This window comes from Balaenoptera ricei, chromosome 13 (genome assembly GCF_028023285.1).
Source record: "Balaenoptera ricei isolate mBalRic1 chromosome 13, mBalRic1.hap2, whole genome shotgun sequence".
Taxonomy (NCBI): Eukaryota; Metazoa; Chordata; class Mammalia; order Artiodactyla; family Balaenopteridae; genus Balaenoptera; species Balaenoptera ricei.
In genome coordinates, this window is record NC_082651.1 from 78,530,720 (window position 1) to 78,557,453 (window position 26,734).

Below are 26,734 nucleotides of genomic sequence, written 5' to 3' on the forward strand. Positions count from 1 at the left end.
TGGTAACTACCAGGACAGTTGTTGTGAGGGTTAACTGACCTTACACATACAGAACACTTAGCATAATGCCTGGTACTTAGTAAATACTCAGTAAACGTTAGCTGCTGTTACTATTATAATCACCACCATCATATTTCTTGTTTCTATTATTATCATAGTGTATAGGACCCATTCTACTTCTCTAACTGAAGTAAATGGAATCATCTAACTTTTTTTAGCTGAAGCAAATGGAGTCATCTGTGTTTCTTTCTTTACTGATACAGAGAAGGGGGAAAAATCAGTTGCCACTTCTGGCAGGAAAAATGACATACTGTGGTTGTTGACTAGTACTCTGAGTGATGACTAAGTAATACATGTTCCCCAAAGTTATAAATCAGTTTGCTACTAAAATATTTTCCAGATTTCAGAACAGAGAGCTCTGTAGTTATATCCTCATCCACTATAAAATAATCTCTCAACTATCCTGCCTGCAGTTAAAAAGATCTTTATTAGCAAAAGATGTGTTCCAACAGCATGTTCCATGATGTCAGAAATACTTTTAAAGTAATCATTAAATACTATAAAATATCAGATTGTTAGAAAATAAAAAACATATTGTTGAATGAGAAGGGAGAGTCTAAACTGAATGCCACAGTAAGTGGTACCACGTTCTGGGGAAGAAAAACAAAAAAACAAAAAGCAGCAGCATCCCTGTTTTAATGTCTTGGTACCTCCCTGTCCTATTCCATAGGCATAAAGAACTGTGTTCTCCATGAGCTTCTATGGGTAGATGGACACTCACTATTCATACACAATATGACCATAAAGTCCATGTTTCCATTTCATTTAGTTATAACCACAGAATTCCAAAAGCAAGCCAAACTAACAGGGACAATATTTTTAGTTTACTATACCAATGTGATTTTGGATTGACTATGCATTTCTTTTATATCATGAGTACTTAGTTGTAAAGATGCTTCGTTTTGGCAGGGTTCACTAAATGAGGTTATACTTTACTTTACATCTTAAAGTACATTAAACCCTAAAGGAACAAAAGTGATGCCAATTAGGGTAAGAAGTAAGAACTTTATACCTCTTCTTATATAATGTTTCAAGGCCTTTCATGTTAGGCACAAGCAGTTTTATGACAACATAGCAATTATCAAATGAAGGTGATAATTTGTCACAGATGTTACCTTTATACAATATGGCTTGCTAGAAATCAGAGTGGAGAGCAGAAACATGCAAACAAGATTTTTCTTCTGCTAGGTGACTCTGGGCTTTGACTTGTTCTTGTAAAATTAATAACACTTCAGCATGTTTCTGGACAGTTCCTTTTTCATATATATCTATATGTCTGTTATCCATTTGTATATACATGTGTGTATGAATATATAAATATTTACATATGCAGCTATAACAAAATGTCCAATTGGTTTTTTTTTCATAAAAATATCAAAATGTAAACATTTAAATGGGTGTGACATGGTCAGTGCAATCACCTTGGCTCCAGATGCCCTTCAACAGACACGGCTCTAGAGGACGTGGGGGTGGGGAGGGGGTAGTGTGAGCCACAAAGTAGAAAGCAGAAGAACGAGGTTCCATCCATGATCTATGGAAATTTATGAACGACCTTGGATGCCACTTCTATTTAACAACAAAATAGAGATAGCAGTACTTGCCTTCCTACCAACCGGAATCACTCGTTGCAGTGAGTGGAATAATGAATGTAAAAATATTTTTTAAGTTATAAATAACTATATTATAAGTGATAAGATACTTTCAAGACAGTTTTGCTGCTTTGAGAAGCATTTAAAAATGGAATGATGGTCTAACTGTATGTATTATTTTCTGTCTATTCCAAAAAAGGAGAAAAAATGTTTTGTTTTTGACAAAGATTCTTTTATATTTCTAAAGAATACATAATAAAACATTTTAGCGCATGGGGTCAAGTTAGCATAAAAATACAGGATCTCATTTCTTGAGATAAAGTATGAAAAAGTGCTTTGTAAATTCTACGGAGTTATATGTGAAGTTTAGCAATTTCTGCCACTTATATAAAAAAGTACACTTTGAGATGGGTGCTTACCTTCTCTTAGACGGTCTACTACAAAAGTAAAGCCTGTAGTTCTTGGATGTAAGACATATTCATATTTCTGAAGTCCATTCTTTTCAGCAAATTCATTACTTCGAGCCGTGCTATTTTCTAAACAAAACAATAGGCCATTAGAAGCCATAAAATAAAGGAAGATAAGTGAGGTAAGGAAATGGTGCAGAATTTCTTTGATAAAAATGGCAGTTAATTTTTCTGTAATTAATATAACATACTGAATCAAATGATAAGATAGAAATACTTTAGTAAATCCCTAACAAAGATCCTAGAGTTACCTACTTATTGGAATTTCGGAAATTTTATAATAAGGTATTAATAGATGTTTTATGACAGTTTATAAATTAATATTCAAATCCTTAAAATTCTTTAAGAGATTTCATAAAATAGTCAATATACAATGAAAACTGAAATACAGATAAAATACTAATAACTAAAATTTTCATAAAATAGTCATTACATAATAAAAATTGAAATACTAAAATATAAAGATGAAATAAAGTAAAACTAAAATAGTAATAAAACATAAGGATCTAGACATCCAGAAGACACAACTAACAATTTGCCAAATATATCAGATCAACATTTTTTTAACCCAATAATTTAGGGCTTCAGTGCAAAGTGAAATATCTGCCTTGCTCAGGCACAGAGCACACTAATATTACTAACCAACACCACTCCACGACAGAATGGGCACATGATTAGCACACCATGTACAAACATCTGAACATGGTTTGGCTGAATATAGTTACTGAGTCAAGTATATGTTCCAACTGTTGGCAAAAACTTCTTTTTCCATTCCATGAGGTAACTTTATAAGTTCCAAGAAGAACCAAACCCATTATTCAGCAATTATATTTGGAAAAAGTAAAGTGTTCAGAAATTTGGCCTTAGCTGCTGGGGGAGATCATGAAATACCTTCTGATGACAGCAGACGTTAGAACCTGCAATCCTCAGCGCCATCCTGAAATTTATAGACCATTCCAAGTCACCAGGAAAAGACCTATATGTAAAAATACTACTTTCCGAGGAGTAAATTTAAGACCACAGAATCCTCAAAATCTCAAAAAACTACAGATGGATTCAACGACACTAAAATATTCAAAGAACACTCCTATAAATTGAGTCAAAAAATTAAACAGATCTCCAGCAAGTCAAAAGTAAAAGCTCTAAACAAGAAAAGTAATAAGCTCCTCTGACATTCATTTGAGGGGAATATTCTGGGCACGGGACTACAGAACAGTATTTTATAGACAACTGGCAGGACCTTACATGGGATGAGGAATCCCAGAGACACCAAAAAGAAGAGTAGTTAACTACTCTTCAGTTTGCTCTTCCAGTTGGTCACAGACTTGGGGGATCTGAAGATAAAACTGAACGCTGTTGTAGAATGTGAATACAGGTGGAAGTAGTTCTAAAAGGCACAGGCACAATGTGGGAAGAAAGAAATAATCGCAGATCAGAGATGCAGATTTTCCCCTCCATCCCCACTTTATCTGCCCACCCCCAGACTGTGATTATTAGGACTGACAGACTAGCATCCCACTTTCTCACCACAGCCTCCTATCTCGTTGGCCTGCTCCCTGTAACACTCCAGTGCCAGCACGCCTACCACTCCAGTGAGACTACCGGCTGCTCGGATGTTCTCAAACCAGCCAGGCATATTCCCACCTCAGAGTCTGTGCAATGGTTCTTCCTGCTACCCAGAATGCCTTCTACCCAGACATCTGCATAATTTTCTGCTTTGTTCATTTAGTCTCTCCTTAAATAAGAATTTAAGGGGCCTCCTCAAACCACCTTATATAAAACAGCACCCTACGTCCCCATCTTTTATTACTCTCTCTCCCTCTCTCTCTCTCTCCTTATCTTGCCTTACTGTACAGCATTTATGAATACCAAGCATATTTTTATTATTAGTTTTTAATGTTTTTCCTCATTAGAAAGTAAGCTTCATGAAAAGTCTCATGAAGAGACTTTTTTGTATATAAAGCTCCAGGCACTCATATATTTATTAAATGAATAAGTTTTACATACAAGCGTGTTTAATTGCATGTAATATTATATAATTGTTAAAACCTAGAAAAGCTTTCCTTTCTAAACCAGTAAAACAAAACAGAAAATCATAATATACCAACTGTGATGGTTAATTTTATGTGTCAAATTGACTAGGCCAAAGTACCCAGATATTGGTCAAACATTATTCTAGATGTTTCTGTGAAGGTGTTTTTTGATGAGATTAATATTTAAATCAGTAGACTTTGAGTAAAGCAGACTATTCTGCATAATGTGGGTGGGCCTCATCCAATCAGTTGAAGGTCTTAAGAGAAAAAGACTAATCTCCTCAAGCAAAAAAGAATTCTGCCAGCAGACTGCCTTTGGACTCAAACTGCAAATCTTCCCTGGGGTTGCAGCCTGTTGACATACCCTGCATATTTCTGACTTGCCACCCTCCAGAATCACGTAAGCCAATTCCTTAAAATAAATTTGCCACCCCCCCACCCTTTCCCTCGTTTTCTCTCCCTCTCTCTCTCTCTCTCTCTCTACACACACACGTGCACACACACACACATGGTTCTGTTTTTCTGGACAACCTTGACTAATGATGTGAGATATTACAATATTAAGTACAAAGAAAAGTGTAATTCTGGTTTTCCAATTTTAAAATTACGTGTATGTGTGCACATATATATGCCTATGGATGTGTGTATGTATACGTGTGTGTGCGCGCATGTGCACGTGTGACCAAATGACCCAAAAACAATGGAGCAAAATTAGAATAGTGCTTCTTTATGGGCAGTGGGATTAGAGTAATATTTGTGCTCCCTTCTATGTTTATAAATTTCCCCAAAATAACATATATTACTTGCATAAGCAAAAAAAAAGTTATAAACAACAATAATATATGAAAATAAAATATAAAGTTACATTTAAACGTACTAATTTGAAAATGTGCAAACAAGCTGGATTCACAATTTAAAGAGGATTATAAAACATTCTCTTTGGGCTTAAAAACCCAAGTTTAAAGTTAACTGTGGTAGCTAAAAACACCATTGAGTTAACAGATACGTTTTCAAACCAAAGGTATTTTGCTAGCCTACTTAAAAAAAAAAAATCATATCCCAACTCAAAACTATTTGTAAAATACTGTTTAAAAAAAATTTTTTTTTTAACTTCAAGATCAGTCTATTTATTTCCTCTATCACAAATAGTCTTGGTTTTGCAAGTTGGCCTTAAAATGTAAATACTGTTTTAACTTTAAAAATATGCAACTACATCATGTAATAATGAGTACTCTGGACCCTGAAAATATTCAACTAGATGTTAAGTTCATCACCTAAAAAAGACACTTGAAAATACAGACTGGAAAGTTTTAAATATCTACTTTATAAACTCTGAACGTCTAATGTATGAACATTTTAATACTGATGTATCAAAGTAACAGCAACCCATGAGCTTTTATCCCATTAGCTTTTAATTACTAAATAACTTCCAAAGTTGCCACTCTTTAGTGTTCATTTTGGCATTCACAAAATCTATCATTTCAGTAAATGACTTTCTATACTCTAATACAGATGATATTTCAATACTCAAATTTAAGTATTATACATTCTAAGGATTAAAAAATGTAAATATGGCTGGCTGTCCATTAAAATTTCCTAATGATAGTTCAGCTCTGGGAATCAATCAACTTACAACTAACAATATATTTTCAAGCTTAAACAATAGGCAGCCAATATTACGCTCAGTATTACCCTCTGTGACCCAACTACTATTAGAATTTTAACTATAAAAATCAAACATACTGGGCTTCCCTGGTGGCGCAGTGGTTGAGAATCTGCCTGCCAATGCAGGGGACACGGGTTCGAGCCCTGGTCTGGGAAGATCCCACATGCCGCGGAGCAACTAAGCCCGTGCGATAACTACTGAGCCTGCGCGTCTGGAGCCTGTGCTCCGCAACAAGAGAGGCCGTGATAGTGAGAGGCCCGCGCACCGCGATGAAGAGTGGCCCCCGTTTGCCACAACTAGAGGAAGCCCTCGCACAGAAACGAAGACCCAACACAGCCAAAAAATAAATAAATAAATAATTAATTAAAAAAAAAAAAAACCTTTAAAAAAAAAATCAAACATACTATACAGTAAGTATAATTTAGTACATCATACTAGTATATAAAAATTGCCATGCTTCATTTAGCTCAGTTCCAATCTGTCATACATTAGTCAAAGATCTCTTCCTTGGTATTAATGGTAAATACTTCCCAAAATACTTTAATTTCTCTATTAACATATTACAGTTTAGTCACCCATTCACTTACTTAAGTAGTTGTGTAATTTGTATTTTCCATCTTGCACTCTTTTTTGGGGTACTGGGTTCCAGAAATTACTATGTCCACAGACTGAATTAGATTTTTCATTTATATGTTCTCCTCTCAGGTTCTAAGGGTTGCCCTTCTTGGTAGCTCTTAGTTGCCTTGATCTAGTACTGAGGATTTAGAAGACAAGTTCACAGGGATCTCTCCGTACTATTTGTGAGTTTTAGATTTCAGTTCTATCCTGCTTCAGTCTGTCTTCCCTTGTACAGCAGACCTTTATCCACTGGGTCCTTCTCAAATTCTGCTGTATTTTTCTTAAAGTAACCAGGGTACTAAAGCTTTTGAATTTTGCTCTTTTAAGTTGAAGGATTCTATAAAACTACTTCCTGTTGTAGCTTACTTCCTCCCCCACCAATACTCATCAACCAGAGCAGTTCTTCTCTCCATCTTAAATCCTAGACTGCAATAGAAGGCTTCACCTGCAGAAATGACCTGTGGTTCAAAAAAGATGTGAAGCCCACTGATTTAGTAAGAATGAAAGACTGTATTTTGTTTTTAATCTTTTAAAGAATTCCTTGAGATCCACTGGCATTCTTGGCCTGTGTAATTTGATATCTGGGAAGATAGAAAAGTGCTAGATATATTCTCCTGTGTCCCCTCTACAACTCAACGATGGCTGAATTTTCTTTAGGAAAAGGACAAGGCCTTTCCAGCTTATATTAGAGATAAGACTTTAAAAATACCAGGAAAAAGGCAACATACTAACTTAAATCAACAAGTGAAATTGGTTACTATTAGATCCTTTCCTTTTTTTAAAAATTAATTAATTGATTTGTTTTTGGCTGTGTTGGGTCTTTGTTGCTGCGCACAGGCTTTCTCTAGTTGCGGTGAGCAGGGGCTACTCTTCATTGCGGTGCACGGGCTCTAGGCATGCAGGCTTCAGTAGTTGTGGCACGTGGGCTCAGTAGTTGTGGCTCGTGGTCTCTAGAGCACAGGCTCAGTAGTTGTGGCGCACGGGCTTAGTTGCTCCACAGCATGCAGGATCTTCCCGGACCAGGGCTCGAACCCGTGTCCCCTGCATTGGCAGGCGGATTCTTAACCACTGCACCACCAGGGAAGCCCAGATCCTTTTCTTATAAGAAAGAAGTTGGAAAAAAAAGGGTCTAATGGATAAATATGGATCTTGGAAGAGGACAGAGAATAGATATTTTAAAACTAGGCTTTGTTCTTCTTTTTCAAGATTGTTTTGGCTACTTGGGGTTTTTTGTGGTTATATACAAATTATATAAAGTAAAAGGCTGATATTTAAAGTATACCGAGACTTAAAATATAAAGCTCTAAGATGGCAAGTATAAATAATACCTCTTGGAGTTGCCCATCATAAACTCTGTGGGCTGGGCTTCCCTGGCGGCGCAGTGGTTAAGAATCAGCCTGCTAATGCAGGGGACATGGGTTCGAGCCCTGGTCCGGGAAGATCCCACATGCCACGGGGCAACTAAGCCCGTGTGCCACAACTACTGAGCCTGCGCTCTAGAGCCCACAGGCCACAACCACTGAAGCCCACGTGCCACAACTACTGAAGCCCATGCACCTAGAGCCTGTGCTCCGCAACAAGAGAGGCCACCACAATGAGAAGCCCGCGCCCCTCAACAAAGAGTAGCCCCCGCTCGCCGCAACTAGAGAAAAAAAAAACCTGTGCGCAGCAATGAAGACCCAATGCAACCAAAAATAAATACTAAAAAAAAAAAAAAAAAAAAACAACTCTGTGGGCTGGAAACCAGGAGTTATGGGTTCTGATGTGCTGCTGACTAACTGAGTGACCCCAGGGATGGGCCATTAATCTTGTTGGTGTTCAGTTGCTTCATCTGAGGACTGAGAAGTTTAGACTAGATAGCTAGTTTTGGAGTTCCTTCATGTCTTAAAATTCTGTGATCCAAACCAAGGCTACCTTACCTGTGAGATCAGTCCCTTCTGGGAATATGAGGAGTTGAAGTGGTTCATGGATATCACAAAAATAATCAATCATGTCTTCAAAATGGCTCTTGTCATCCTTCCATTTCCTATGAATGAAGATATAGGCAGCAGCCTGCATGGCCCAACCTAGAAGCAATTTAACAAGTATTTATGTATAATTTTAATACCAATATCCACATATTTTTGAATATAATACTTCAGAGTTTTACTATAAATTAGTTACTTTCATAATAAGCATCTCATGATATACCTTAAATTCAGCACTGATCTTGGATTAAATAACAGATATACCAGAGAATATTCTTAAAGGAGTCTGCTAAATTCTGGAATTTGCAAAATTCTCAAAAACCTCTTTTCAAGCAAAACCTAGCTATTAAAACACCAAGGAGAAAAACTTCCTTAATATCTATCAGTACCTCATCCAAAGTTAACAATCCTAACTTAAACAGATATTTTAACCAAGTTACCTACAAGAGATATATGACTGTGTGTTATCAGGCTTACAAGGCAGTAAGCAAGGGATTGTTCTCACGCCATGTATACAAGCATTGTCTTTAGTATTTCCCTTTCTATACTACTCAATTTCTAAATCCAATTGCTGTTTTCAATGTAATCTCTTCTTCAGAGCTATTTTAAAAAGAAAATATGCAATGGCTACTGAACACGTTAATTAGAGCATATGCTGTGATCACATTCCCTTTCTCTAAGGCGAATTCAACCTTGCTACTGAAGAGGCAGCTCTAGACGAGCCAGGTTTTTCCCAGCTGGCATCCCTCCCTGGCCAGAAATGACTAGAACTACTGTGGTAAATATCTGACTTAAGGCGGACAATCAATAGTCTATTCAATAGTCCATGAAGCGTGAAACCCTTGACACATACACAGTAACTGTCTTGGCCAAATGTTCTCTCTCAGGAATTTTACGTGGGACCATGGAGAAAACAAGTTGGTATATAAGACAAATGGATGGACAAAAAAAGCAGATAATAGAGACAGTAGCACCTGAGGCAAAATAAAGGTAGTACACTATAGTGAGGACCTAAACAACAACTGCTGCTGAGGCACCTAAAGCTGATTGTGATCAAGAACAAAAGATAGTCTTCCACAATGGCTGGCCAGTCTTTGGGTTCACCTCTTGGATATCCCACAAGAGTCCATCTCCCTTACTGTCATGTGTATCTTTGCAATATACTTTTACTAGTTCAGCTAGAGGGGATGAGTGGTAGTTTCTTAAAAACACAACTAAAATAATAGTTATTATCATTTAGTAAATACAGTAGTACCCTAAGAATATATAAAATTATCATTAAATCATGATTTAAAAAACTGTAGGACTTTATTTGGTTTGAATTAAGTCCAAACTAGAATACTGTATTCTACAAATATAAATAAGCATATTCCCAAATAATCCACATGTTAGTATAGGTCTTGCTGATAATGTGTCCAGTTGCTGCTCACCCACTGTATTTATTGTCAGTCATATCCACCTGTACTGGAATTGATCCCACACTTGCCCCCTCTTACATGTCTCCTCTTTTACCTGAGGACACCTACATCCACAGCGCAGTTTGTAGGTGGTATAACTCTGGAATGAGATTGCCTGGGTTAGAATCATAGTTCCACCACAAACCAGCTGTTCAGCTTTAAGCCTTTGTCCCTCATTGACCCCAAACATAAAAATAAGCATAATGCTGCAACAGTATTTACCTGATAGGAGTTGTTTTAAGAAATAAATTAAGATTATTTAGCACAAAGTATTCAATAAGTAATAGTTATTGTCATTATTATGATTAGGAAGTTACAATAATACCAAGGATATTGCATCAAGGAACATAAAAATGTAACCAAAAAAGTTCCCATTCACAATTGCCCACCCCTATGCTAGTGTTTTGGAAATTATAAACTCTATTTTATTATTTTAAAGGTTATGCTTAAAATTTTTTCACCTTTCTATTTTTACAAACATTTAAACTTAAATAATTCTATCAACTTTGAGTTAATAAATAATCTTCCCCCAAACAAAAAATTATGCCTTCCTCTTGTCCCTCTTCCAAGATTTGTAGAAATCATCCAATAGTTCCTCCAAATTGCTATTATTATTACTACTACTATTCCTTATGCTTCACAGAACGATTTTTAATTATTTAGACTTGACTCGGGTTAAGTTTGTTGGCTTCTCTTCTTATCATTGTTTCTTATATCCTATGTCCTTCTGTTAGTCCTCCTTAAGGAACCTGTTTCAAAAAAATGTTTGAGTTTTTGCATTTATGAAATGTATTTTATTTCGTTCTCAATTTTGGAGGCTAGCTTGGCTTAAAACAGAACTTGATATTTTAAATCATTTTCCCCTCAGAATTTCAAAGCTGTTTTTCCCAGTCTTCTTATAGAAGTCTGATCAATCAATCTGATTTCTGTAGATAATTTTTTTCCCTCTGGAAGCTTTATTTTCTCTTTATCCTTGGTTTTGTGAAACTTCACCAGTATGCAACTTTTTTATTAATTCTGCTCAGCAGTTGGTACACTCTTCCAATATGAGTCTCTTTAACATTGGGAATATTCCTTCCATTATGTAAGAAGACACTATTTTTTCTCTTCTTCATTCTCTCAGACTTTCTATTTGGAACTTCTCTTAGATAGATGTTAAAACTTCTGGTTTTGTCCTCTCATACTTTTTATCTCCCTTCATTTGATGCTGTGTTTAAGGAAAATCTTTTAGCTTGGTCATCTAACTCATTAATTTGATCTTCAGCTGTTTCTAGTCTACTATTTGAGTTTATTTCAGCAATCAACTCTTTAATTTTCAAATTTTATGGACAAACAGCAAAAACTATAATAAGCTATGACAAGTACAAAGAGGAGTAATTTTTAAAAAATGTTTATTGAATGGTTACTATGTGCCTAGTACTGTTCTAAGCATTTTTCATTAATTCAATTAATTATCAAGACAACTTTATGAATTAGGTAAAATTATTATTCCTATCTTATGGATGAGGTAACTAAGGCACACTGAGACTCACAGAACTAGTAAGTGGTAAAATCAGGTTTCAAATGCAGGCAGTCTGGCTCCAAAGCTGATGTTTTTAACCACTGTACTAAACAGCCTCTTTGCAATATATACTTGAATCTCTCTAAGGGTATTAGTTAAACACAGTATAAATTCTCCTCAGAGAAATGTCTATTCCTCAGAGAGTTTATTCCTAGACCTTCTTTAAAGCTGTGTATTTTTCTCAAATGTTAATTCTGCATTGTCCTCATATTTGTAAAGGATGTTCTAGACTGAACAATACTGACAGGTTGAGTGTATTTCTCCATTCCAAGTGAGAATATCTGTTGCTCCCTTGGGGGAAGGGAGCAGGAGGAAAACCCATGGGGCTGTGTCATAAAACTTTTCAAACATTATGTATATGTTTCAGAAATCCCAGAAAGGGAAGTAAAATGACTAAATCAGTCAGCCTCTTGGATATCTCCTCTGAAGGTGTGATGATTCTTCCCCTTTGTGCTTTGCCTTCTCATGTTCCATTTATACATTACACATCACTAATGCTTTTGAATCTGTTTTACTCCCTTTAGCTTAAATGTTTTCTCCCTCTCACAAAAACCAAAGGAAGACCTCGTGAGTCTTTTTCTTCTCATTTCATTGCCATCAATACACATGTTATTCACGTTTAAAGCAATATCCAGATTTTTCTTAACATTCTTGAGGTCCTCATACAGTTTTATGACATCTATTTCATGTCTATGGGCTGATAAATGACAGTGCAACTGATCCTGTCATTTGAAATTAGTCTATATAACTTGCCTGTTTTATACTTTTTCCATTGGAGGATATTCCGTCTATCACCTGAATTTCTCAGACAAGTACTGAGAGCCTGGCAGGTTTATAAAAATAGATTCTGTGGATGCTGGCATGGCTCTGTTACCACCATCTTCTTTCAAAAATCCCATTTACGTTACCAGCACTGCATTCTCAAAGCAGACAGGAGTAATCTCTAAGCGTACTCTATTGTCCAAAGGTATTCCATAATTTTAGAACCTGGTTTTGCTTGGCTTAAATTTTCTTTTATCAAGTTTTAGAGTCGGCTAGGAAAAAAAAAAAAAAAAACCAATTTACTTGAGTGTATTTTTAACATTATGCATTCTTTCTCCATAAAAAGTAAGCGCTTTTCAGCATTTTCTTTTTCCGTTTTTTTTGAATTTTATTGTATTTATTTTTTATACAGCAGGTTCTTATTAGTTATCCATTTTATACATATTAGTGTATATATGTCAATCCCAGTCTCCCAATTCATCCCACCATCACCCCACCACCACTTTCCCCCCTTCGTGTCCATACGTTTGTTCTCTACATCTGTGTCTCTATTTCCGCCTTGCAAACCAATTCATCTGTACCGTTCTTCTAGATTCCACTTATATGTGCTAATACACAACATATGTTTTTCTCTTTCTGACCTTACTTCACTCTGTATGACAGTCTCTAGGTCCATCCACGTCCCTACAAATGACCCAATTTCGTTCCTTTTTATGGCTGAGTAATATTCCATTGTATATATGTGCCACATCTTCTTTATCCATTCATCCTTTTTTCATTTTAGTGTAGATGAATATACAGTTAACCCCTGGTCAACATGGGGGTTAGGGGTGCCTACCCCCAAGCACAGTCTAAAATCCACTTATAACTTTACAATCATCCCCTCCATATCCATGGTTACGCATCCACGATTCAACCAACCACAAATTGTATGGTACTGTAGTACGTATTTATTGACAAAAAAACCACAGGTAAATGGACCCGTGCAGTTCAAACCTGTATTGTTCAAGGGTCAACTGTAGTTATGAGAATCATAAAAATATCTATACTACTCACCTATTGTACTAAAAACTGAACTTCAAAACCAGATTAATTCATCATTGTTGTCCATGTACTTATTCATTACGGTATTTACTATAGGACTATGAATGCAATACCAGAAACAAAAAGCAATGTGCAAGAGATAAAACAAACTGTTCTCTCCAACATATTTTCAATTCTGAATAGAGGGTGTGGATGCAACCAAGGGAATATTACCCATAGGCCTCTATTAAATGAGAATGAGTGATTATATGAACAGATGCAAATTTTATATAAACTCGTATCACAACAATCATAAGCAAATACTATGTTTGCTGACTGTGTGGTTGTGCATAACAATGGTTATACAAATAAATACAGAACAAGTAAGTTCTAGTTCTCAGAATTTCAACCTATGTCAGCATTTAGCAAAATGCTACGCCAAGTTAGGGAAGCTCTGTCTTCTTTGAACTCACATTTGAAATTAGGTAATGCTCTCTACATCCTTCGTCTAAGATGATTAACTTACATGAGGCTCTGGCTTTTAAAAACATGGGGAGGAGGCAGATAATCAATTCTATGACTTTTTCCTGCAATAATCCTTTTAGAGCATGCCTATATCATCAGGTTTCAAATGTGCTTGTGCTGAAAATACAAGACAGAAATCAAAGTATAAAATATGAGCAGACAATTAAATAATATCCTAAAGGAAACTCAATTCTAAATATAATTTCAAATTTGAAAAACCACAAAATGGATAAAACCACCCTTACTGCAGATTTCACTAGACTCCACAAAGAGATGATTATATCTACCTGCAGAGAGTAGAAAGTCTTGCTTGACATTGAAGAAATACCTATTTATTGATGGCTTTTGGTTGGCAAGATGCGATTTCTTGGTTATGATTACAGTTTCGGGGTTTACCCTATGGTGGAACCAAAAACCTGTTTTTCATACTACGTGAGATTTGCCATTTAATCAATATTATAGATGAAGTGCCATCTGAGATATCTGTTCCTGTTGCAAAACTGATTCCTAAGCTACATATATTACTAGCTCTATACACCGAGAGAGGCAGTAGCCACCAGCATGTGGCTGGCAGAATAATGCCCCCACAAAAGATATCCACATCCTAATTCCCAGAAGTGTGAATACATTACATGGCAAAGAAGAATTACGGTTGCTAATCTGCTGAATTTAAAATAGGGAGATTATCCTGGATTAGCCTGGTGGGCCCAACGTAATCATAAAGGTCCTTAAAAGTGGAAGATGGAGGCAGGGAAAGACTCAGTGCCAGAGTGAGGCAATGTGAGGAGGACTCAACTGGTTCTTGCTGGCCTTAAAGATGGAGGAAGGGAGCCAGAAGCCAAAGAATGTGGGTGACCAATAGGAACTGGAAATGTCAAGGAAACAGACTCTACACAGAGCCTACAGAAAGGATTTGGTCCTGCAAATACCTTGATTTTAGGCCAGTGAGCCCCACATCAGACTTCTGACCTCCAGAACTGTGAGATAATAAATATGTGTGGTTTAAGGTGACTCCATTCACGGAACAAGCAGTAATAGAAAACTAATACAGAGCACAATCAGTGCCCAGATCTTAGTTTCTAACACCTTTCTTTAATCAAAGGAACTAAGGTTCCTTAGGAAAATGCTGAGTCTAGGGCTGGGGCAGGGAAAAATACAAGAATCTTGTACCACCAGAAAATAAGAAAATGATTAAAAGGAAAAAAAAAATATGGGGACCCAAAAGGACATAAGAGCCAACCTGCAAAAACTCCCAATGGCCAAAGCTGGAACAATTTCAGCAACAAAATAAATAACAATAGTACTGGATTATAACCCAAAGAATAAAATAAATAAGTTCATACTGGCATAATTAAATGATTGAGAAGGGACAAATCTCCTTCACAGAATTGCAAATAAAATAGGTACATGCTCCCCACTCCAAGGAGGTGAAGCTTAATTCCCCCTGCCCACAACCAGCCCTACCGAATAAAATACAGAGAGAGAGGAGAAAACATTAACTCTGTGGTGCAGAACCCTGGCAGACACCACCTTAACCAAATGATTACAATTAACATCACCCGTGATAAGCCAGGTTGATATCATGAACCCTCCTGATGCGATGAGAAAGTCACTTCATATCCATGGGGCTTTTTCCCAAAACCCAAAACCCCCAACTAATCATGAGAAAATGTCATGAAAAACAAATGCGAAACAAACTCAAAATGAGGGACATTCTACAAAATATCCGACCAGTTCTCTTCAAAAGCACTAAAATAAAGACAGACTGCCACAGAATGGAGGAAGACTACAGAGACATGGTGACTTAAAAAAAAAAAAAAAAAAAAAAAGGGATCCTCAACTGGATCCCAGAACAGAAAAAGGACATTAATGGAAACACTGGTGAAATCTAAATAAAGTCTGTAGTTTAGTTAATAGTATCGTGCCCATGTTAATCTTTTGTTTTGACAAATGTTCCACAGCTGCGTAAGAGGTTAACATCAGGGGAAGATGGGTGAAAATAGGAAAATTTTCTGTACTGTCTTTGCAAACATTCAATAAACCTAAAATTATTCCATATAAAAAGGTATTTAAGAACATCTAATGTTAATGCAAACTACTGTAATTTAAAAATACATGAATAACAGCTATTTTGCATTCTAAAATCAAAGACCTAAGTGTTCTTACTTGGGATTCACTTACTATGCCGTTTATTTGATTGTAATAGTTGAAGATTATCAGTAACCACATTTCTAAGATATAGTTGGGACATTATTTTTATTGTGGAAGGACATGTTAAATCTTGGCTACATGATATGTCCCTGCCTGGTATTCATTACACAACTGTATGACTCTCAGAAATATCTGACTTCAAGCATAAGGAAAATAATTCCCATAAGATTTAAGGACAAGAATAAACAAGGGAAAAAAGGCCACATTGGGTTTCGTAAGCTCCCTTAACAATGACATATATAATAAACACAACAGCTAATTCAATTTTTCCCCAGTATTACAATGCTGCCTTTCTCTTTAAAAATATCATTACAATTTATAGGTACTTACTTAGCCACAAGTGAAAGGAAAACTGAAGGCACTAGAATCAAGTTATCTATTGAAATTAAGGTTGAAAAACAAACTATGAAGTACATTGGGTCCATCTCTCCTATCTTTTTACTATTATTGTAAAACACCCTTTTCAAAGTTGGCTCTAACTGATCATTGTAAGACTGACTTTATTTGTGCTTCTCTACTAAATGCAAAGTGGACTGAAAACCCTAAAGCTCCCCCCAAATTCTTTTACTTCTTTCTCCTAAAATTGCCCTTTATAAAAACATGCATTTTAGGTAGTTTTTAGAATCTACTTATTAATTTAGGCAAAGAAACTCTTCAATTTTCAGTACAACTGAGGGTACTGAAAGGCCTAGAGTCAAAATATGCTTCACAGCTCACATCTGGAATGCCTCGCAGCCTGAAGCAGTACAGCTGACTGAGGCATTAGAGATGGTACACATCAACGGGATATCCAATTTAGGTAAGCAACTGTAGTATAACTCCAGTAAGTAACTGACTGAATAACCTTAAAGCCCAGGACCATGTCTCCCAACCAAAGGATCTGTCAACTTCCACACAGCTCAGAACTTGAGCTTTGTTAAGAACTCAGCTAACACAGTCAAAACAAAAGCTTCATTTAAGTTACTTAGATCTCAGTGCAATCACAAAAAATTACTTAGTTCTCAATGTAATTCTAGAAAGAAGTATAATCCTGGTATACTGCCTGGCATATGACTTAACTAAATTAAACCTTTGTTCCCAATGGGTTTCCCTCCCTCCCTGGCAAAAAAAAAAAAAAAAAGCATCAATACTCATCTCAGCCAAGCAACCCTGGCAACTGAAACTACAAAATCAACTACAAAAACTTATTTTTCAACTAGCAGTAGAACAGCTAAGATGAAAATGATCTGTTATGTATCTGAAAATACACAGAGTTGTATGTGATATCTAGCCATAGAACTAAAACATTTTAATATACTGTCTACTATATTTCTTCTGACAGTTTTCATAAAAATCTTAATTCATGATAACTATTATAATAACATTTACTGAATGACTAAATCAATCGTTGGATACTTTTCTTTATAGATTGGTGAAATGTGGGAAAGAAGCTGTATGTATCAGGATGCTTTGGGCTATAAATAACAGAATACCAATCTGAAAGTCATATAAACACTCTGGGTGTATGTGTCTCACATAAAATGAAGTCTGGCCCCAAGGCTGGTTGAGAAGCCAGGCTCTCACATTCTATTTGGCCATCCTCTTGGATGCAAGATGGTTGCAGGAGCTCCAAGTATGATGTACTCTCACAATAATGTCCCAAAGTAGAAAAGGAGAGGCACTGTCCCTTCATGAACCTCTTTTCTCTTATTAAGGAGGAAAATCTTTCCCAGAACCTTCTAACAAGGAGTCTCCCTATTAGGTCCCTTTGGTGGGACTGGCTGATAGGAGGCTGAGGAAGGCAATATGAGGTATTTTCATTCTCTGTCATGGGATGTGTGTATCATAGAAATACATTGTTAAAAATAGTAAAACAGGGAGATTAACCAAGATGGCGGAGTAGAAGGACGTGCTGTCACTCCCTCTTGCGAGAGCACCAGAATCACAACTGACTGCTGGACCATCATTGACAGGAAGACCCTGGACTTCACCAAGGAGGATACCCCACGTCCAAGGACAGAGGAGAAGCCACAGTGAGACGGTAGGAGGGGCGCAAGCAGAGTAAAATCAAACCCCGTAACTGCTGGGTGGGTGACTCACAGACTGGCGAACACTTATACCACAGAAGTCCACCCACTGGAGTAAAGGTTCTGAGCCCCACGTCAGGCTTCCCAACCTGGGGGTCAGGCAACGGGAGGAGGAATTCCTAGAGAATCAGACTTTGAAGCCTAGTGGGAATTGGATTGCAGGACTTTGACGGGACTGGGGGAAACAGAGACCCCACTCTTGGAGGGCACACACAAAGTAATGTGTGCATCAGGACCCAGGGGAAGGAGCAGTGAGCCTGGGGGAGACTGAACCAGACCTACCTGCTGGTGTTGGGGGGTCTCCTGCAGAGGCGAGTGGTGGCTCTGTTTCACCGTGGGGATAAGGACACTGGCAGCAGAGGTTCTGGGAAGTTCTCCTTGGCGTGAGCCCTCCCAGAGTCTGCCATTGACCCCACCAAAGAGCACGGGTAGGCTCCAGTGTTGGGTTGCCTCAGGCAAAACAGCCAACAGGGAGGGAACCCAGCCCCACCCATCAACAGTCAAGTGGATTAAGGTTTTACTGAGCTCTGACCGCCACAGCAACAGGGAGGGAACCCAGCCCCACCCATCAACAGTCAAGTGGATTAAGGTTTTACTGAGCTCTGACCGCCACAGCAACAGTCAGCTCTACCCACCACCAGAGCCTCCCATCAAGCCTCTTAGATAGCCTCAACCACCAGAGGGCAGACAACAGAAGCAAGGAAAACTATAATCCTGCAGCCTGTGGACCAAAAACCACAGTTACAGAAAGATAGAGAAGATGAAAAGGCAGAGGGCTATGTACCAGATGAAGGAACAAGAAAAAACCCCAGAAAAACAACTAAATGAAGTGGAGATAGGCAACCTTCCAGAAAAAGAATTCAGAATAATGATAGTGAAGATGATCCAGGACCTTGGAATAAGAATGGAGGCAAAGATTGAGAAGATGCAAGAAATGATTAACAAAGACCTAGAAGAATTAAAGAACAAACAAACAGAGATGACCAATACAATAACTGAAATGAAAACTACACTAGAAGGAATCAATAGCAGAATAACTGAGGCAGAAGAACGGATAAGTGACCTGGAAGACAGAATGATGGAATTCACTGCTGCGGAACAGACTAAAGAAAAAAGAATGAAAAGAAATGAAGACAGCCTAAGAGACCTCTGGGATAACATTAAACGCAACAACATTCGCATTATAGGGGTCCCAGAAGGAGAAGAGAGAGAGAAAGGACCAGAGAAAATATTTGAAGAGATTATAGTCGAAAACTTCCCTAACATGGGAAAGGAAATAGCCACCCAAGTCCAGGAAGCGCAGAGAGTCCCATACAGGATAAACCCAAGGAGAAACACGCCGAGACACATAGTAATCAAAGTGGCAAAAATTAAAGACAAAGAAAAGTTATTGAAAGCAGCAAGGGAAAAACGACAAATAACATACAAGGGAACTCCCATAAGGTTAACAGCTGATTTCTCAGCAGAAACTCTGCAAGCCAGAAGGGAGTGGCATGATATACTTAAAGTGATGAAAGGGAAGAACCTACAACCAAGATTACTCTACCCGGCAAGGATCTCATTTAGATTTGATGGAGAAATCAAAAGCTTTACAGACAAGCAAAAGCTAAGAGAATTCAGCACCACCAAACCAGCTCTACAACAAATGCTAAAGGAACTTCTCTAAGTGGGAAACACAAGAGAAGAAAAGGACCTACAAAAACAAACACAAAACAATTAAGAAAATGGTCATAGGAACATACATATCGATAATTACCTTAAACGTGAATGGATTAAATGCCCCAACCAAAAGACATAGACTGGCTGAATGGATACAAAAACAAGACCCATATATATGCTGTCTACAAGAGACCCACTTTAGACCTAGGGACACATACAGACTGAAAGTGATGGGATGGAAAAAGATATTCCATGCAAATGGAAATCAAAAGAAAGCTGGAGTAGCTATACTCATATCAGATAAAATAGACTTTAAATTAAAGAATGTTACAAGAGACAAGGAAGGACACTACATAATGATCCAGGGATCAATCCAAGAAGAAGATATAACAATTATAAATATATATGCACCCAACATAGGAGCACCTCAATACATAAGGCAACTGCTAACAGCTATAAAAGAGGAAATCGACAGTAACACAATAATAGTGGGGGACTTTAACACCTCACTTACACCAATGGACAGATCATCCAAAATGAAAATAAATAAGGAAACAGAAGCTTTAAATGACACAATAGACCAGATAGATTTAATTGATATATATCGGACATTCCATCCAAAAACAGCAGATTACACGTTCTTCTCAAGTGCGCACGGAACATTCTCCAAGATAGATCACATCTTGGGTCACAAATCAAGCCTCAGTAAATTTAAGAAAATTGAAATCATATCAAGCATCTTTTCTGACCACAACGCTATGAGATTAGAAATGAATTACAGGGAAAAAAACGTAAAAAGGACAAACACATGGAGGCTAAACAATACGTTACTAAATAACCAAGAGATCACTGAAGAAATCAAAGAGGAAATCAAAAAATACCTAGAGACAAATGACAATGAAAACACGACGACCCAAAACTTATGGGATGCAGCAAAAGCAGTTCTAAGAGGGAAGTTTATAGCTATACAAGCCTACCTAAAGAAACAAGAAAAAGCTCAAGTAAACAATCTAACCTTACACTTAAAGAAACTAGAGAAAGAAGAACAAACAAAACCCAAAGTTAGCAGAAGGAAAGAAATCATAAAGATCAGAGCAGAAATAAATGAAATAGAAACAAAGAAAACAATAGCAAAGATCAATAAAACTAAAAGTTGGTTCTTTGAGAAGATAAACAAAATTGATAAGCCATTAGCCAGACTCATCAAGAAAAAGAGGGAGAGGACTCAAATCAATAAAATCAGAAATGAAAAAGGAGAAGTTACAACAGACACTGCAGAAATACAAAGCATCCTAAGAGACTACTACAAGCAACTTTATGCCAATAAAATGGACAACCTGGAAGAAATGGACAAATTCTTAGAAAGGTATAACCTTCCAAGACTGAACCAGGAAGAAATAGAAAATATGAACAGACCAATCACAAGTAATGAAATTGAAACTGTGATTAAAAATCTTCCAACAAACAAAAGTCCAGGACCAGATGGCTTCACAGGTGAATTCTATCAAACATTTAGAGAAGAGCTAACACCCATCCTTCTCAAACTCTTCCAAAAAATTGCAGAGGAAGGAACACTCCCAAACTCATTCTATGAGGCCACCATCACCCTGATACCAAAACCAGACAAAGACACTACAAAAAAAGAAAATTACAGACCAATATCACTGATGAATATAGATGCAAAAATCCTCAACAAAATACTAGCAAACAGAATCCAACAACACATTAAAAGGATCATACACCACGATCAAGTGGGATTTATCCCAGGGATGCAAGGATTCTTCAATATACGCAAATCAATCAATGTGATACACCATATTAACAAATTGAAGAATAAAAACCATATGATCATCTCAATAGATGCAGAAAAAGCTTTTGACAAAATTCAACACCCATTTCTGATAAAAACTCTCCAGAAAGTGGGCATAGAGGGAACCTACCTCAACATAATAAAGGCCATATATGACAAACCCACAGCAAACATCATTCTCAATGGTGAAAAACTGAAAGCATTTCCTCTAAGATCAGGAACGAGACAAGGATGTCCACTCTCACCACTATTATTCAACATAGTTTTGGAAGTCCTAGCCACGGCAATCAGAGAAGAAAAAGAAATAAAAGGAATACAAATTGGAAAAGAAGAAGTAAAACTGTCACTGTTTGCGGATGACATGATACTATACATAGAGAATCCTAAAACTGCCACCAGAAAACTGCTAGAGCTAATTAATGAATATGGTAAAGTTGCAGGATACAAAATTAATGCACAGAAATCTCTTGCATTCCTATACACTAATGATGAAAAATCTGAAAGAGAAATTATGGAAACACTCCCATTTACCATTGCAACAAAAAGAATAAAATACCTAGGAATAAACCTACCTAGGGAGACAAAAGACCTGTATGCAGAAAACTATAAGACACTGATGAAAGAAATTAAAGATGATACCAACAGATGGAGAGATATACCATGTTCTTGGATTGGAAGAATCAACATTGTGAAAATGAGTATACTACCCAAAGCAATCTACAGATTCAATGCAATCCCTATCAAATTACCAATGGCATTTTTTACGGAGCTAGAACAAATCATCTTAAAATTTGTATGGAGACACAAAAGACCCCGAATAGGCAAAGCAGTCTTGAGGCAAAAAAATGGAGCTGGAGGAATCAGACTCCCTGACTTCAGACTATACTACAAAGCTACAGTAATCAAGACAATATGGTACTGGCACAAAAACAGAAACATAGATCAATGGAACAAGATAGAAAGCCCAGAGATTAACCCACGCACCTATGGTCAACTAATCTATGACAAAGGAGGCAAAGATATACAATGGAGAAAAGACAGTCTCTTCAATAAGTGGTGCTGGGAAAACTGGACAGCTACATGTAAAAGAATGAAATTAGAATACTCCCTAACACCATACACAAAAATAAACTCAAAATGGATTAGAGACCTAAATATAAGAGTGGACACTATAAAACTCTTAGAGGAAAACATAGGAAGAACACTCTTTGACATAAATCACAGCAAGATCTTTTTTGATCCACCTCCTAGAGTAATGGAAATAAAAACAAAAATAAACAAATGGGACCTAATGAAACTTCAAAGCTTTTGCACAGCAAAGGAAACCATAAACAAGACGAAAAGACAACCCTCAGAATGGGAGAAAATATTTGCAAATGAATCAACGGACAAAGGATTAATCTCCAAAATATATAAACAGCTCATTCAGCTCAATATCAAAGAAACAAACACCCCAATCCAAAAATGGGCAGAAGACCTAAATAGACATTTCTCCAAAGAAGACATACAGATGGCCACGAAGCACATGAAAAGATGCTCAACATCACTAATTATTAGAGAAATGCAAATCAAAACTACAATGAGGTATCACCTCACTCCTGTTAGAATGGGCATCATCAGAAAATCTACAAACAACAAATGCTGGAGAGGGTGTGGTGAAAAGGGAACCCTCTTGCACTGTTGGTGGGAATGTAAATTGATACAGCCACTATGGAGAACAATATGGAGGTTCCTTAAAAAACTAAAAATAGAATTACCATATGACCCAGCAATACCACTACTGGGCATATACCCAGAGAAAACCGTAATTCAAAAAGACACATGCACCCGAATGTTCATTGCAGCACTATTTACAATAGCCAGGTCATGGAAGCAACCTAAATGCCCATCAACAGACGAATGGATAAAGAAGATGTGGTACATATATACAATGGAATATTACTCAGCCATAAAAAGGAACGAAATTGAGTCATTTGTTGAGACGTGGATGGATCTAGAGACTGTCATACAGAGTGAAGTAAGTCAGAAAGAGAAAAACAAATATCGTATATTAATGCATGTATGCGGAACCTAGAAAAATGGTACAGATGAGCCAGTTTGCAGGGCAGTAGTTGAGACACAGATGTAGAGAATGGACATATGGACACCAAGGGGGGAAAACTGCGGTGGGGTGGGGATGGTGGTGTGCTGAATTGGGCGATTGGGATTGACATGTATACACTGATGTGTATAAAACTGATGCCTAATAAGAACCTGCAGTATAAAAAAACAAACAAAACAACTAATACTAAACTTTCATTGGGTTATTTGTATGGAAACATGTTAATATAAATGTTTCAGACATTACATGAAATTTCTAAAAATCTTATATTTGTATTTGTATGGAAATATGTATGGAAATATGTTAATATAAATGTTTCAGACATTACATGAAATTTCTAAAAATCATATTTGTATTTGTATGGAAATATGTATGGAAATATGTTAATATAAATGTTTCAGACATTACATGAAATTTCTAAAAATCTTATATTTGTACTTGTATGGAAATATGTATGGAAATATGTTAATATAAATGTTTCAGACATTACATGAAATTTCTAAAAAAAAAAAAAAAAAAAAAAAAAAAAAAAAAAAAAATAGTAAAACATCCTCTCTGGCCTTTAGGTATTTAGTAACAAATGCAACAACACAGGAAAGAAGGGTGGTGTGAAACCTTCCATGATTTAGATACAGTAGGAAGCAATAAAATAATCAGTCTCTTGTGGCCAGGTGACAAGAAAATTTGCTGTAAGAGTAAGAACTACAGTTTAGTAATTAAGTAGCTAGGAATCCTTGACTAAAAGTCACCTTTGAAGATAGGTCACAGAGGGAGTGTCAAATATATGTGCTGTAGAGTAGCGGTCCCCAACCTTTTTGGCACCAGGGACCGGTTTTGTGCAAGACAATTTTTCCATGTACGGGGTGGGGGGTGAGGGGTGGGGGGTGATGGTTTAGGCGGTAATGAGAGCGATAGGGAGCAGCAGATGAAGCTTGGCTCGCTCACCCTCTGCTCACCTCCTGCTGTGCGGTCCGGTGACTAACAGACCGCACACTGGTACCGGTCCTCGGCCCGGGGGTTGGGGACCCCTGCTGTAAAGATTCCTTCCAGGAAATCTCAAGCAGCTGTTACTCAGGGTGACTAGTAACTAGTAATTCCTCACTTACCTGATGCAGGTAATGAAACTGATGCCTCGGATATACCGAAGAAACTGGTAGGAGTGGGGTGTTACTGATACCGACTCTTGAGGAGAGTCTTACTTCAATATAGAAATGTATTCATCTTATTCTCTGAGTTGTAAAATAGGAGAGCAGCATGAAGTGTTGTTAAATTTTAAAAGGGTCCACCAAACTGAATGGTGTCAAAGACATTCATGGCTTAAAGATGGTTCTAGTTTTAGTGAACGTCCATTTTAAGTAGGAGGAAGCTGGGTAGGAGAGGGAGAGTTTTCCCTCTCGCTGGAGATGAAGTTGGGTATTATAAACTGTAAATATCTCAAATAGAAAATTATCCATTCTTTGTACGTACTATGTAATAGTTAATAAAATTAAGGTGACTTCAGTAAATCTAGTGATTCTTAAAACTGTGTGAGAAATATCTTTGAATTTACATCTAACACTTATACATTAAATACAGTTAAAACTGAAATTTTGACCACATAAAATGGATTATCTTTCCAACTAATGTATGATGCCGGTTTTGCAGCATGTTCATGTGTAATAGCAGCATGCGCTATAACCACTGTTTCTCCAGTGTATTGGGCAAGGTGTACAATAGATTTTAACCGAGTAGTTTTTATTCATGGTCTTTAAAAAGAGAAGAATGCTTATAAAATGCCAAAGGCATAGTTTTAAAATTCCAGTTATTTCTATAAATCAGATTTGACCAAAAAATTTTAATATTTTGGGAGACAGGTTATACTCAGGGAGGCCGGACTCAGGAAGAGCCTCTGACACAGTTTCAATTATCCAGCTAAAACAGGACCACCACAGGAGCCTCTAAGGATACACTCAGACTTTGCATGCCTTGAACAAACTGAGAGTGGATAAAAGCATTCATCAGAGGCCATGTTGTTACTTCTTTCTTCTCCCTGATCTCATTCTGAACAATCTAGATATATTCCCCAATTTATGGTTGTTCCTAGTTTTCACCACTACCTCATTGCAGTTTGAGAACAGTAGGATTATATGACAATCTACTTTGAAATCATGAGGAATATGTCAGGGAGGGTTTTAGTTTAATCCATGACTCGGTAACTTTTTAAATCACTATCCGTTTAATGTTTACTCCTCTTTTTGTGCTTTCTAAAAGCCTCAAACCCTTTTGCCACTCAAATGTGATTAATTAATGATCCAGAAAAACCAAGGAGCCATGAGCTGGGTGGGCCAGATGGCACACGAATTTCCTGGTACGAAAACACCAGGCAAATGGACTTTTCATGACACCTCTGGGTTTCATATTTCCTGCGTTGTTACTAAGTGGTTACGAAGTTGACTAAAAATAAAAATCTATGTCTAAACCACCATTATAAATAGTTGAAATCTGACTATCAGACATTTTTTCCTTAACATCTAATTTCACATACCTTAGCAGACTCTAAACAGTTTAGTTAGCTTAGCTTACCAAACTCTTTACAACATGAACTGGAATCTAAACACTCTTAATGGTTTCTTCCCTAGCCTGTTAGGTAAGTCTGTTACTTCCATACTTCAAGAAAAAACTTTCAAATTCTAAATTCTCATCCATTCTCCAAACTGGCACTACAGATATAAAATATTATTTCCCTTTGGTCATTCGTAAATGAACTAAAGGAACCAGATAATTATATTCCAAACTCTGGTAAGCAAACATTTATTTAGAAATAATTATACATAGCAACATTAAATACACCCTAAAGTCATGGCAAGTGTCAACAAACTAAGTCTAGCATAGTCTGAAGCAGGATAGAGCTGACCAATAGGACACATCCATTCTCTTCCCTTTCTTTCATTTTCCCCTGCAAACTCCAACATTAATATTCCATTTGCAAACACATTCTGTTTTATTTTTCCTGCCTACACTTCTGCCTTGCTTAATTTACTTTGCACTTATTCACTTTAAAGATTCTAAAATCGGTTTTTTCTTCAATCCAAAATCTGTTCTCATTAATGGTTTGCATTTTTATGAAATTCTGTCAAGTCTACAAATACTTTAAGAGCCTACAATGGTGAGAGACACCGT

At 36.9% G+C, this 26,734-nt stretch overlaps 1 protein-coding gene across 3 annotated transcripts in view; it reads right to left on the reverse strand.

The window, feature by feature from the left end:
- The window catches only part of LCLAT1 (lysocardiolipin acyltransferase 1), a 204,780-nt gene that overhangs the window by 80,948 nt on the left and 97,098 nt on the right, over positions 1-26,734 (reverse strand). For all 3 annotated transcript variants that reach the window (XM_059943653.1, XM_059943652.1, XM_059943654.1), the window contains exons 4-5: positions 8,353-8,499; positions 2,069-2,185 (exon numbers count right to left, since the gene is read on the reverse strand). In XM_059943653.1, the coding sequence (XP_059799636.1) occupies positions 2,069-2,185; positions 8,353-8,499 (264 nt within the window). The remainder of the gene's footprint in view (positions 1-2,068; positions 2,186-8,352; positions 8,500-26,734) is intronic.